The 13,625-nt window shown below is 41.1% G+C and overlaps 2 protein-coding genes across 2 annotated transcripts; one reads left to right on the forward strand and one right to left on the reverse strand.

The window, feature by feature from the left end:
- Positions 1 to 2,288: 2,288 nt before the first annotated feature.
- On the forward strand, positions 2,289 to 6,701 carry LOC149119033 (uncharacterized). The gene is made up of 7 exons (XM_089276169.1): positions 2,289 to 2,872; positions 3,038 to 3,154; positions 3,315 to 3,382; positions 4,042 to 4,169; positions 4,563 to 5,158; positions 5,453 to 5,636; positions 5,716 to 6,701. Exons 1-7 carry the CDS (start codon positions 2,375 to 2,377, stop codon positions 5,946 to 5,948), a joined length of 1,824 nt encoding a protein of 607 aa, XP_089132295.1. The 5' UTR covers positions 2,289 to 2,374; the 3' UTR covers positions 5,949 to 6,701.
- Positions 6,702 to 7,359: 658 nt separating this feature from the next.
- Positions 7,360 to 10,014, reverse strand: LOC149119034 (uncharacterized). Its single transcript, XM_089276179.1, has 5 exons — positions 9,599 to 10,014; positions 8,872 to 9,139; positions 8,454 to 8,686; positions 8,062 to 8,372; positions 7,360 to 7,850 (listed from the first exon to the last, which is right to left on the reverse strand). The coding sequence occupies exons 1-5, from the start codon at positions 9,999 to 10,001 to the stop codon at positions 7,626 to 7,628; spliced, it is 1,440 nt and encodes a 479-aa protein (XP_089132305.1). The 5' UTR covers positions 10,002 to 10,014; the 3' UTR covers positions 7,360 to 7,625.
- Positions 10,015 to 13,625: the final 3,611 nt, after the last annotated feature.

Genomic DNA, 13,625 nt, shown 5'->3' on the forward strand with positions numbered 1-13,625 from the left:
GGTTTGCAGTGAAATTCACACAGCACAAGTTTTTGAACGAACACTTTCGAGCTTTTAGGCCGAAATATAGTCCCACATCACTTACGACTTAAAGAGTAGCCGAGACCGTATGGTGTTCCATCCCCGCCAAAAATCAACTTTAGCACTCGACATCTAACTTTAGCTCTCAACATCCAACTTTATATCACTCAACATCCAACTTTATAGCTCTCAACATCCTACTTTAGCACTCAACATCCAACGTTAGCCATCAACGTCCAACTTTAGGCCTCAACATCCAACTTTAGGGCACTCAACATCTAACTTTAGCAATCAACATGCAACTTTAGCACTCAACATTCAACTTTTTAGCAATCAACATCCAACTTTAACACTCAACATCCAACTTTAGAACTCAACATCCAACTTTAACACTCAACATACAACTTTACCTCTCAACATCCAACTTCAGCAATCAACGTCCAACTTTAGCAATCAACATCCAATTTATCAATTTCGAAATTATCCTGTCGAAATGGTTTGATATTTTCATTACAAGGAACTTGTAAGCTTAATGTTGAATCGAAGTTAACCTTTTATTAAGGATTCAAGTTTGAATATTTCATTCCGACCACGGGCTTTCGTTGATTCAGCTACGTAAGTCGAGCTTTCTAAAATGCACAGTCTGCGAAATGTCGACTTCAGCTTTGCGAACGACGTACAGTGTCCGCCAAAAAGTGTCAAATGTCAAAAGGTTACGTCACATCCGCAAAGGTGACCTTTGATTTCCCGCCAGAACGGGCCATTCGATCCAAGCTCACACAAGCTAATACACCGACCGATTAGTCTACAAAAATTCTCAATTAGTTGTTTGTTCAATTGTTCCCGCTACATTGATCGAATTCGATTCGAGATGAATAACGAACAGGGTCAACTGGGTGCAGTGAAAGACGCTCTGCGTCGAGTAGCTGAGAGACTAGATGAAATGAATCGAACCGGCACGTCTCATGCCGCGAGTCAAGGTAAGAACGTGATTTGGCGATCGTACCAGTAAAAACAGCCATTGATTTTTTTTTCGTGCATACCACGTACCTCATCGATCCACAAGTGAGATCATTATGCTTCCAGAAACAATGATAAAAGGTTCACTTTTAGGGGAAATTGGTGTGCACGCCACGTGTAAAATAAATCAATGGGTTTCATACAGGCGAAGCAACCGTCTACGTGACTGTGTGCGTTGGTGACTGCGTGACTTTTTTAGGCATAAGAGGCGCTAAACTTATATCTGTTTACAATTTTACAGCTAAATGGCGTGCTTCGTTTGAAAACCAGAGCATTTTGAATTTCAGAGTTTACAGCGGTGCGTGGCACAAAGCTACGATCGAGTTTGTTGAAAAATATATACTTATCTCATGATTTTGAGCCGTTTTAGAAGTCAATGCATTCGGGAAAGTGCTTATGTAAATGCTTGTTTGTTCAGTACAGATAATCAGCCGCCTATATAGCCAAAGTAAGCTGAGTAAGTTCCAGATGTACCACGGATATACACCGTTTGTGCGTTTTCATACGGGGCTCTAAATTTCTGCGCAACATTTCGAGGAATACTCGGCTGAAGTTTGGGGAAACGCACAGGCCTAAAACTTGGAAAGTTCTTTCCTCTTTATTTATCCTCTATAACATCACAATTTCTTGACTTTTTCCATTGGATGTTTTTCGATTTTTCATTTCACAGGGTTAGACAGCGTCATTTAACATTTTGAGCGATTTCGAACGATTTTCGCGCTTTCCCACCACGTCTTTTAAATTGTCACACAGTCGCCAACAGACATAACGTACCTGTGGTATTTGCTAGTTGTTTTAATGTATTCTGTGAACACGCTCTCTAGTCAAGGATGGGGCGAAGAGAGAGCGGGAAGAAAGGGAAGAGACGAGAGAGGAGGGGAGAGGTTCCGACGCCCCAAACCCCGCCCCCATTCCCCTATGACTACTTAAAACTGCGATCGCTTGGATGCTCCAAAGAAAGTTAAATATCCGAGTTTTGTAGTCGTTGAGCAAAAGAAATATATGATCTATGGAGAACTACAATGTTAAATGAAAAAAAAAGGGATAGGTGCAAAAATCAGTTTTCCAATTGGGTTATTTTTATAAGCATTGGAAGAGTGTACGGTTCTATTACAAATTCACCCGTAATTAGGAAAAAACTCCTTAATGCTGTTGGTCCTTTTAACTATCGTTCAATTTGAATAATTATACTTCACTTCCTTTGACGCATTTTGTTCACACTTGATCTGTTTTAACTTGTACATGAATACTGCCAGGGTCGCATTTCGTACGTACGAGCTCCCCCGGATCAACCACCCTTGTCGCACCGTCCACTAGTCAGCTGGATCTAGGGATGCAGCCGCCTATCACCACGAACCAGGCTGCACAGGAGCACAGGAGGCTCTTTTCTTCAAGAGGAAAGAATGCTTTCGTAAGGGAAGCTGACAGAAAAACGAGAGGCTCTAGTCGCGGGAAAGGCAAGCGGATCCCCACCTGCACGTTAAAGTTCTTTTGTCTTTCCCAGGCCAACGCTATTAAACCGCCAACTGCGGTCAAAGAGAGGACCGCGCTGTTGAACGCCGGTCTGGGAGATGCCACTATTCAATTCCAAATGGACAGTAGCACTTTGGAGTGCCATCAGCAGATAGTGAGCAAGTTTCCCAAACTGCTGGAAACTGGCTATGAATTGCTTTTGTACCAGCGAGGGGAGGACGCAGGCTTTTACAACATCCCTTCCCCTTACACTCCGCAACGTATGAGGGATACCGCCGGAAGTTCTAAAATATATTTAAGGCCCCTTCAGAAAGATTTAGACGAAAGCCCTGTGGAACATTGTACCGAGTTACTTAAGGTAATTAGTTTAATATTGAAATTCTTTTCTTCAATACTATTATATAGTGAACAAAAACAGCGAGAGCTAGAGTCTTCAGATACAATATAACCACAAATGAGTACGAACGCAACAACGCTCACCTACGCCCCACTTTTAATGCTATTGAACGCGTCCCTCTATTAGGATGAAGATGGTCCTAAAGTGAACTGCTTACAATGTGGAATTGCAGTCCCAATGGCAAGTTTGAGTAGCCATATAACCGATGAGCACAACGATGAGCGTGATGTTCCCCAGTTAAAGGTAAAGAGATATACATGTTCACGGCAACCATTTATTACTGATTTTCTGATTTTTAAGCAAATGCCATTTTACATGCTCTGGTATTCATTGAAAAAAACAAAAAAAAAACAGTAATGATATGTTCATGCATGTGTTAATGCCACATTTCTGTTGCTGATAGAGACAACGAACCATAGACGAACTAGTCATTGAGGATGACCACAATGACATACCTTGTACTTCGTCAAGGTAAATATAAACTTTTAAAGGACGGACCTATAGATTGATCTCAAACACAGCTTTGAGGATAGGGGAACAGAAGTCTGACATACAGTGCAGAAGGCCTTTACTCTTTTTATTTCTGGAATAACTTTGTCAACCTCCTCATGTGAAATGTCGTTCTACATCGTAGTCCAGAATACACTCGGGAGTGGGTGTGGAAGAGTCGGTTTAAGCCCAAATTTTAGTCTACGATTCTACCTATGGGCCTGTATCTTGCCAAACTCAGTTTAAGTTTCAGCACGTCTTGTCTTGTTGGGTTATTTTTTTCTTGAGTAACCACTTTTTTTCTTGTAATATATATATACAATGTGGGAGGAAAAACACAAATAAACTACAAGTTCATCCCTACAAGCCTGTTTCGTGGTTGCCCACTCATCAGGGGATTTTCCCTTGATGATTCCCTTGATTTTCCCTTTAATAGGTCCGTCCTTTAAAAGTTTATATCCCAAAATCCCCTGATGAGTGGGCAACCACGAAACAGGCTTGTAGAGATGAACTTGTAGTTTATTTGTGTCTTTCCTCCCACATTGTATACTTCGCTCTACTCTGATGTATTGAGCACTGTTCTACGAAAATCAAATTTTACACACACACACATATATATATATTTTGGGTTTTCAATGCAGGTCGCAACGAAACATAAGTATGGCTTCGTTTTTAGAGGAAATATGTCCTGATGCAACGACTGGAGAGATTGAGGCAGCGCTATCCGCATCTGGAGGCGATGCAAACCAGGCAGCACATGCTTTACTGGGTAACTTAATCAGATTTTCCAATAGCTTGCAAGTACTAGCAAAGCCACACGCTATCAAATTAATTTTACGTGTCCATCATAATCCAGGGATACATGTTTTTGCTGACTTTTCGTCAACAAATTCGCAAGGAGATTTTATATTCTGTTGGATTCCGATTTTAGTGTTGAAAGAACAAACGAAAAGCAACGCACCATAACACGTTTTCAGCGTATTCGATAAACTTTAAATGGTTATTCAATCGTTAATTAAAACTTACAATAAAATTAAAATAACCCGGCTAAAATTGTTTCACATAACCCCATACCCACCGGATGAATTTTTCTCTACGTATACAAGCCAGCTGGTCAGCAAGTATGACTGATCTGAAATGCCTCCTAAATTATGTATTTCAGGTGCACAGCAGGATGAAGAGGATGACTGCCATCCCGTGAAAATTACTGACTCCAGAAACGAAGACGCGCAACCGGTAGATGCCATGGACGCCCTTCAACGTTTCAGGGACGAAGTTACAGAGGAGAATAATCCGCGGCAGCTGTTTTCGGTCTCGCGCATGGAGGGCGTCGAGGAACTTAAACGCGATATTTTAGTGAATTACAAATCAAAAAAATCGAATCTGAAGGCACGACCAAGGGTGAGGTTCGAGGGGGAGGAGGGTGCCGGAAGTGGACCCGTGCGGGAATTCCTTCTCGGTGCCATGAAAATTGCAGACGAAGGGATCGCCAACACGTTCAAGCCCATAATGTTCTTCGAAGGCGACAAAGATCACAGACTGCCTGTACATGACCAGTCGCTGAGACTGACAGGGGCATTCAAGGCGATCGGTCGCATCATAGGGCACTGTGCCCTACACGGTGGTCCAGCTTTGCATGGTCTTTCACCTGCCATCAAATATTATTTGGCAAGCCCCTCTGCAGATATGTGCGAAAATCCCCCGCCTATATCTGTCGAAGACATCCCAGACACAGATCTTAGGCATTTAATAAGTGAGGTTAGTCTGACATTAAATCAACTCAAATAATCTACCAACTCTTTTCCTCCACCCACTCCCCCCCCCATCTCTATCGCTCCCCCCTTTCTCCTAAAAAGCCAGTCCAATAATTTTGAATAAAAGCAAATTTACCGCCGTAGCGAATTTGAAAAGCTTATTTTTACTTGGTACCTACCTACTCCTCTGTGTTTAGGCCCAACTCACAAACCGTTAACAATAATCTTAACCAAGTAAATAGCTTTGTTCTTTTATTAAACCACCATTCAATTGGTCTCCCCTGTGTTTTACATTCAGATTGATTCCTTGGGAAGAGATGACCATCCGGGAAGCGAGCTCCGAGAGAACATCCAACCGTACTTAAACGAAGCTGGCCTTGACATCGATAAACTGAAGGAGGCGCCTAGATTGATAACCCAAGGACTCATGCTGTACAATGTCATCCTTAAACGTAAGCTTGAGTTGGATGACATTGCCAAAGGTAAGAAATGACAATACCGATGACCACTACCAAGGAACATTCAAACATTTTAACGCAACCTTTTCTTTTCCTTCACTAGGAATGGAGGAGGTTGGTTTACAAACCGCCCTGGCTAAGTGGCCTTGCCTCGTGGATGTCATCTTTGCTTTTGAAAAAGATAGAACATTAACAGGAGACGAGTTTACAGGAAAAATTACTTTTGAAGAAAGAGATGCTTCAAACAATACCAAGGCTGCTGAATTCTTTATCAGATACATCGAGTTCATGGAATTAAGAAAAGAAGGTATTTCGCGGTTAATGTTACAGGGGTGAATAAACACACAATCAACCACAGAACCAAATGGGCACATGTAGAACAACTAACTGCTTTCAAGAAAACAGGGTCAATTCTTAGTCTGAAAAGCAATTTAAAATAGCGTCCAACAAATGACCCTTTTCCTTTTCCCACCAGGAATTCATTGTAATGACTTGTAACAGTGTCTTTGAAAACTATGTTCTGAACAAACTTTCTTTGCATTAAAAAAGGAGTTTTGGTATTGATATGTTTCAGATGGCGCTGACCTCGTTGACCTATGTAGCTTCTGGACAGGCAGTAACATCCTGCCAGCAAGATACACCGACCTGTTGGTAAAATTCGACGATAGCATCGACCTCCCAATAGCGGAAACGTGTTTCCTCAGTCTTACAATCCCGACAAAATACCAGTCTTTCGAAGATTTTCAGAAATTCTTCGACATCGCCATCAAATATGGAGCACAAGGATTTAGTTTCACATGACACAAATTGCACAAGTCAGTTTACAAGCTTCCATGTATGAAAGTCAAACAGGCTTATAATTCACCCTTAAGCTACTTGATGAAAGAATTAATTTCCTAACAAATTTTCCCTGCTTTCCACATGTGATTCTGTTTAATGCAAAATACTATGAATGTTAGCTGTTGTAGAATGGCCAACTAAGGAAGGTCTAAATGGTTCTTTAATTAGTTCAGTAACAGACAAAACCTGTGTTAGTAGAAAAAAAATGCAGATTGAAGTTTTCAAATCTGTTTTCTGTTTATCACAAAATTATCGAGTTGTGTTAACAATACCAATACCACTAAGAGCCCTTAATTAAGTGTGGGTTAAATTGTTTGCAACAAGTTGGGGAGGGGGGGGGGTAATAAGGAAAAGGACAATAGGGTCATTTATACAAGAAAAATAAGCTGTGGCTTATGTTATCCATGGCTCATGTAAGACTTGAACTGGTTAAAATGTACCGTTTACACAGTTAGTTCGCATCTTATGTAAGCAGTGGCTTGTATAATCTGCGGCTTTTTTTCCTTGTATAAATAGCCCTAATTGTTATAAGTCACTACTTGGTATTAAGAGCTATAAGTATTGAGTTTGACAAGTGACTGAAACTTATATTCCAAACTGAACGTTATGGAATAGTTTCCTTTCATAAAATACACATATTTGCAAATTTTGAAAGATTTATGTAATTACTGGGGTTTGTACAGTATATTGATGTCATATCAAAACTGGAGTGTCAGTTCATCTGCAGTTAATAGTTATGTTACAGTTATTTGTAGGCTTTTGAATCAATCAATTCCCAACTTGAGTCATGCAGCCTAATTTGATAGTTGAGGTTTTATAAAAAAGGACTTATTTTAGGTCAGTACTTGTCCATTAAACACAGAAAGGATTTGCCATTTGGGATTTGCAATTAGAGAATTGACTGATCTTTGTAGTACTTAACAATTTTATTAAAGTAGCATTGTTCCTGTTGTTTACAATGGCATTTGCAATAAGCTTCTTCAGCATGTTGGCCTGTCATTTGCCTTGACTGATTGCATTTAACAAGCTACACTGAGCCTTGTATTGTTTTTTAAATTAGTACTGTATTACTGATGTTTACCAGAAACATTAGGTTTACATAATAATATTAATTTCAACCATGTTTTAGGTTTATCATTAAAAACGACTTATTATGGAGAAATACCTATGTTGTTACGTGGAATGCTGAGGATTCAACATCTCATACACATGTGTAACAGCACGCACAAATAACTCAATAACATCATTAACTGATGCATTATGAGGGGGATAAAATAAGGACAAAGATTGCAGTCTTTCAGGATCAATAGGGCATCTAGTTTCTGGAACCTCTACACTTTCAGGAGATGGAGCTGGTATGGGTCCATCCCAGTCAATTCCATAGTTTGAGAAGTCGTTCTGCGAACAAAAAGGCTACAGTTATTTATGTCGTTGTTTACATATAAAACCCACAACTCAATTATTTCTGATTTATGGGGGTTCTCTAAAATTTTCACCAGTCATTAAAAACCAAGCCCAATAATGTCTTATGACATGTTTACATTATGATATTAAAAGTAAGATAAGAAATGGAATTGAAAACAAACAAACAAACCAGCAAAATGTTCACCTGAAAAACCTCTCTATCAATTGTTGATCCACTCCCCCAGATACCATGGAGTCCCCTTATCCATAACTGCATTGGAGTGGAGTTCCGCTCAGACCTCAAAGGATGATGAATCCATGCATTTTTCCAGTTTGTCAAATGCTTGTTAATGACTGGTAAAAATGTGTAGTGCAGGCACCACAAATGAATTTCATCATTTGGATTTAGCATCCCAGACCTCTCCAACTCATAAAACAAATTGTAAAACAATGTTGAGCATCCATCAGAAACGTCTCTCCAAAGCCTCTCTATCCGTTGATTGTGTGTGCTTTTACCTACAATTTATGAAAGTAATCAATGGCAAGCACAATTAAGACAAAGTTTCATATTATCAATTCCTTTCATCAATTTATTACCCGTTATCATACTTCCTCTTCCGGAGCCCCTTTGTGGATGTGTAAGCATGTACCATGATATATCCACATTCTCTCCACCCTTGTCTGAGCGTACTCGTGATGGTAAACCATATTCATTAACTGCATCAAGAAACAGGTTAAGGACAGTGGTTGCCTTGTTGTTGTCTGATGCATGGAGATAGACTGGTATTCTGGAATATCCATCGATGCCTCCGTGGATGACTATTTTCCATCTAGAAATAACATTAGGTATGCAAGGCAGCGAAAAGGTGGAAAATCGGAACTTAATACTCCTAAGTGAAGTCACGTTTTTACTATTATTATGATTATTATTTTTGCACTACCCATTGACTTGCACTTTTGAAATCAGCAGAGTACACCTTTGAAGGACATAACTAATTCTTAATTCCATATTTACCTTATAAGTTTATGGTTGCCATCAATATGCCAAAGAGCCAATGGAGAGTGGACATTGTATCGTCTTCTTCTTACTGCGTCTCTCCATCGCTGCATCACTCCAGTAGAATCTGTCCTCAATAATGACTGTCTGATCCGTTCTCTTTGCACCCGATGTCCTTTACTGTGTAGTAAGCCTTTCGCCATCCTAATGCCAATATTAGGATGAGACTGTTGCGCAGATCTCAACAAGTTTTCTAGTTCTTCATCACTCAGGTTACTAAACGTACCTGAAGTAAACAAGGTTTCCTTGGATTTATTGAAATTCAAACTGTTGTTAAACTAAACACGCATTACCTCTGTTACTGACGTTGTAACTGATAAATTATTTACCCACCCCATCCCCATGGCCTTCAATTCTACATAAGCTTACACCTTGTTTATAAGTAAAGTAAGTCAGTGAACTTTATTTATTCACATATCGCAGATGAGCTAAGGCTGGTTTAAATGCAGATTTGAGGTTAAAAATTACAAAAAGAGAAAATAACTTAAAATTTAAAATATGCAAATGAGAATTAAAATTATATGAAAAATAGAAGGATGAAATCTATGGCATTAACGATCAACAGCAACAGAAAAGGACCTCGTGGTAACAGTACTAATTCCAACCTAGTAAACTTTCAAAATATAGGTACATATCACAAAAAATAAAGAGAAAACCTTTTACATGTAAGCTTAAAAGCTCTCACCAGAAACACTCAAGCCAAACGCTGACATTCTCCTTTCGACAGTCCTCTGTCCTACACCCAACAAAACGCCGATTTCCGACACTTTGAAACCCTGGTCCAAGAGAAATGATAATTGCTCTTGGGGTATTTGAAACGAAGGTCGTCCTCGAACCCCAGTACGACGCAGCTGTCCCTGATAACCATGACGAGCTTGGGTGCTGTGATTTGCTTCAATGGCCACAATAGTCTCGTACAGACCACACATTACGTTCACAATGTCATCAGGAACATCGAGATTAACCAGCATCCTATTTATATAATCCAATCTTAACACTATCGACCCGATTTCGCAAGAATCTTCCAATCTTTCGATCCTCACAACCAGGTCATTTATGGCTTGCACAACACTGCAGAAATCCGCCATTTTGACCTACCAGATCCAGGTCCTTGTGGACGTGACGTAACCTTTTGACATTTGACACTTTTTGGCGGAAATTGTACGCCGTTCGCAAAGCTGAGGTCAACATTTCGCAGAGACTGTACATTTTAGAAAGCTCGACTTACGAAGCTGAATGAAAGAAAGCCCGTGGTCGGAATGAAATATTCAAACTTGAATCCTTAATAAAAGGTTAACTTCGATTGAACAATAAGCTTAGAAGTTCCTTGTAATAAAAATATCAAACCATTTCGACAGGATAATTTCGAAGTTGATAAAATTGGATGTTGATTGCTTAAGTTGGATGTTGATTGCTGAAGTTGGATGTTGAGTGGTAAAGTTGGATGTTGAGTGGTAAAGTTTCATGTTGAGTCTTAAAGTTGGATGTTGAGTTCTAAAGTTGGATGTTGAGTGTTAAAGTTGGATATTGATTGCTATAAAGTTGAATGTTGAGTGCTAAAGTTACATATTGATTCTTAAAGTTGGATGTTGAGTGCCCTAAAATTGGATGTTGAGGCCTAAAGTTGGATGTTGATGGCTAACGTTGGATGTTGAGTGCTAAAGTTGAATGTTGAGAGCTATAAAGTTGGATGTTGAGTGATATAAAGTTGGATGTTGAGGGCTAAAGTTAGATGTCGAGTGCTAAAGTTGATTTTTGGCGGGGATGGAACACCATAAGACCGGCGTGCGCGCATCGTGATTTTGACCAACTTCGCGTCGATATTCCGGAACTTGGGGGATATTTTCCAGTCCCAGGGACTCTAAACTAACTCTTGATGGCCTTGGTTTGCAGTGAAATGGAGACAGCAAAACTTTTTCAACGCTCACCTTCAAGCTTCTGGGCCGAAATATAGCCCACTTTACTTTAATACTGAAAAAGTAGCCGAGGCCGCCTTACGTGCATCGTGATTTTGACAAACTTCGAATGGATTTCCCGAAACTTGGGGGATATTTTCCAGTCCCTTGGACGCTAAACTAGGTGCCGATGGCCTTGTTTTGCAGTGAAATGGACACAGCAAAGCTTTTTGAACGCTCACTTTCGAGGTTGTGGGCCGAAATATAGCCATACTTCACTTTAAGACTCAAACAGTAGCCGAGACCACGTTTCGCGCATCGTGATTTTGATCAACTTCGGCTCGATTTCCCGGAACTTGCGAAATATTTTGCAGTCCCGGGGACTCTAAACTAACTCGTGCTGGTCTTGGTTTGCAGTGAAACGGAAACAGAAAAAGTTTTTGAACGCATACTTTCGAGCTTCTGGACCGAAATAGAACCCCACTTCACTTGAAGACTGAAAGAGTAGCCGAGACCGCCTTACGTGCATCGTGATTTTGAGCAACTTCGGCTCGATTTGCCGGAACTAAGGGGATATATTCCAGTTCTGAGGACTCTAAACTAATTCCTGATGACCTTGGTTTGCAGTAAAATAGACCCAGCAAAACTTTTTGAACGCTCAATGTCGAGCTTCTGGGCCAAAATATAGCCCCCCATTACTATACCATTGAAAGAGTAGCCGAGACCGCCTTACGTGCACTGTGATTTTGACAAGCTTCAGGTTGATTTCCCGGAACTTGGGGCACATTTTCCAGTCTCGGGGACTCTCAACTAACTCCTGCTTGTCTTGGTTTCCAGTGAAACGGACACAGCGAAAGTTTTTGAACGCTCACTCTCGAGCTTCTGGGCCGAAATACAGCCCCATTTTACTTTAAGACTGAAAGAGTAGGCGAGACCGTCTTGAGCGAATCGTGATTTTGAGCAATTTCGCGTTTATTTACCGAAACTTGGGGGATATATTCCAGTCAAAAGGACTCTAGAGTAACTCCTGATGGCCTTGGTTTTCAGTGAATTGGACAAAGGAAAGCTTTTTGAACACTCTCTTTGTAGCTTCTGGGCCGAAATAGAATCCCACTTCACTTTCACACTGAAATAGTAGCCGAGACCGCCTCACGCGCATCGTGAGTAAGACCAAATTCAGCTCGATTTCACGCAACTTATGGGATATTTTCAATTCCGAGGGACTCTAAACTAACTCCGGATGGCCTTGGTTAGCACTGAAATGCGCACAGCATAAATTTTTGAGCGCCCACTTTGGAGCTTCTGGGCCGAAATATAGCCCCACTTTACTTTAAGACTGAAAGAGTAGCCGAGATCGCCTTACGCGCATCGTGATTTTGACCATTTTCGGATCGATTTCTCGGAAGTTGGGGGATATTTTCCAGTCCCGGGGACTCTAAACTAACTGCTGATGGCCTTGGTTTGCAGTGAAATGGACACAGCACATTTTTTTGAGCGCTCACTTTCGAGCTTCTCGGCCGAAATATAGCCCTACTTCACTTTAAGACTGAAAGAGTAGCCGAGACCGCCTTACGCGCATCGTAATTTTGACCAACTTCGGCTCGATTTCCCGGAAGTTGGCGAATATTTTCAATTCCCAGGGAAGCTAAACTAACTTCCGATGGCCTTAGTTTGCAGTTAAATGGACACAGCAAAACTTTTTTAACGCTCACTTTCGAGCTTATTGCTCGAAATATAGCCCCACTTAACTTTAAGACTGAAGGAGTAGCCGAGACCGCCTTACGCCCATCGTAATTTTGACCAACTTCGGCTCGATTTCCCGGATCTTCGGGGATATTTTCCAGTCCCGCGCCTCTAAAGTAACTCCTGATGGCCTTGCTCTGGAGTGAAATGGACAGAGCACAACTTAGGAGCTTCTGGGCAGAAATATAGCCCCACTTTACTTTAAGACTGAAACAGTAGATGAGACCGCCTTACGCGCATCGTAATTTTGACGAACTTCCAATGGATTTCCCGGAACTTGGGGGATATTTTGCAGTCCCTTGGACGCTAAACTAAGTCCTGATGGCCTTGTTTTGAAGTCAAATGGACACAACAAAACTTTTTGAACGCTCACTTTCTAGCTTGTGGGCCGAGATATAGCCACACTTGACTTTAGGACTGACACAGTAGCCGAGACCACGTTACGCGCATCATGAATTTGATCAACTTCGGCTGGATTTCCCGGGACTTGGGGGATATCCATCAGTCCCGGGGACTCTAAACTAACTTCTGATGGCCTTGGTTTGCACTGAAAGTGACAGAGCAAAACTTTTTAAACATTCACTTTCGAGTTTCTGGGCCGAAATATAGCCCCACTTCACTTTAAGACTGAAAGAGTAGCCGAGACCACCTTACGCACATCGTGATTTTGACCAACTTCGGCTGGATTTACCGGAACTTGGGGGATATTTTCCAGTCCCTAGGACTCTTAAGTAACCCCTGATGACCTTGGTTTGCATTGAATTGGACACAGCAAAACTTTTTGAACGCTCACTTTTGAGCTTCTGGGCCGAAATATAGCCCCACTTCACTTTAAGACTGAAAGAGTAGCCGAGACCGTCTTACGCGCATCGTTATTTTGACCAACGTCTTCTCGATTTTCCGGAACTTGGGAAATACATTCCACTCCCGGGGACTCTAAACTAACTACTGATAGCCTTGGTTTGCAGTGAAATAGACACAGTAATTGTTTTGGAGCTTTGAGCTTGTAGGCCGAAATAGAGCCCCACTTCACTTTAAGACTGAAGGAGTAGCCGACATCGCCTTAAGCGCACC

Source organism: Orbicella faveolata, unplaced genomic scaffold (genome assembly GCF_042242905.1).
Source record: "Orbicella faveolata isolate gen_17 unplaced genomic scaffold, um_ofav_v1 contig_1, whole genome shotgun sequence".
Lineage (NCBI taxonomy): Eukaryota > Metazoa > Cnidaria > Anthozoa > Scleractinia > Merulinidae > Orbicella > Orbicella faveolata.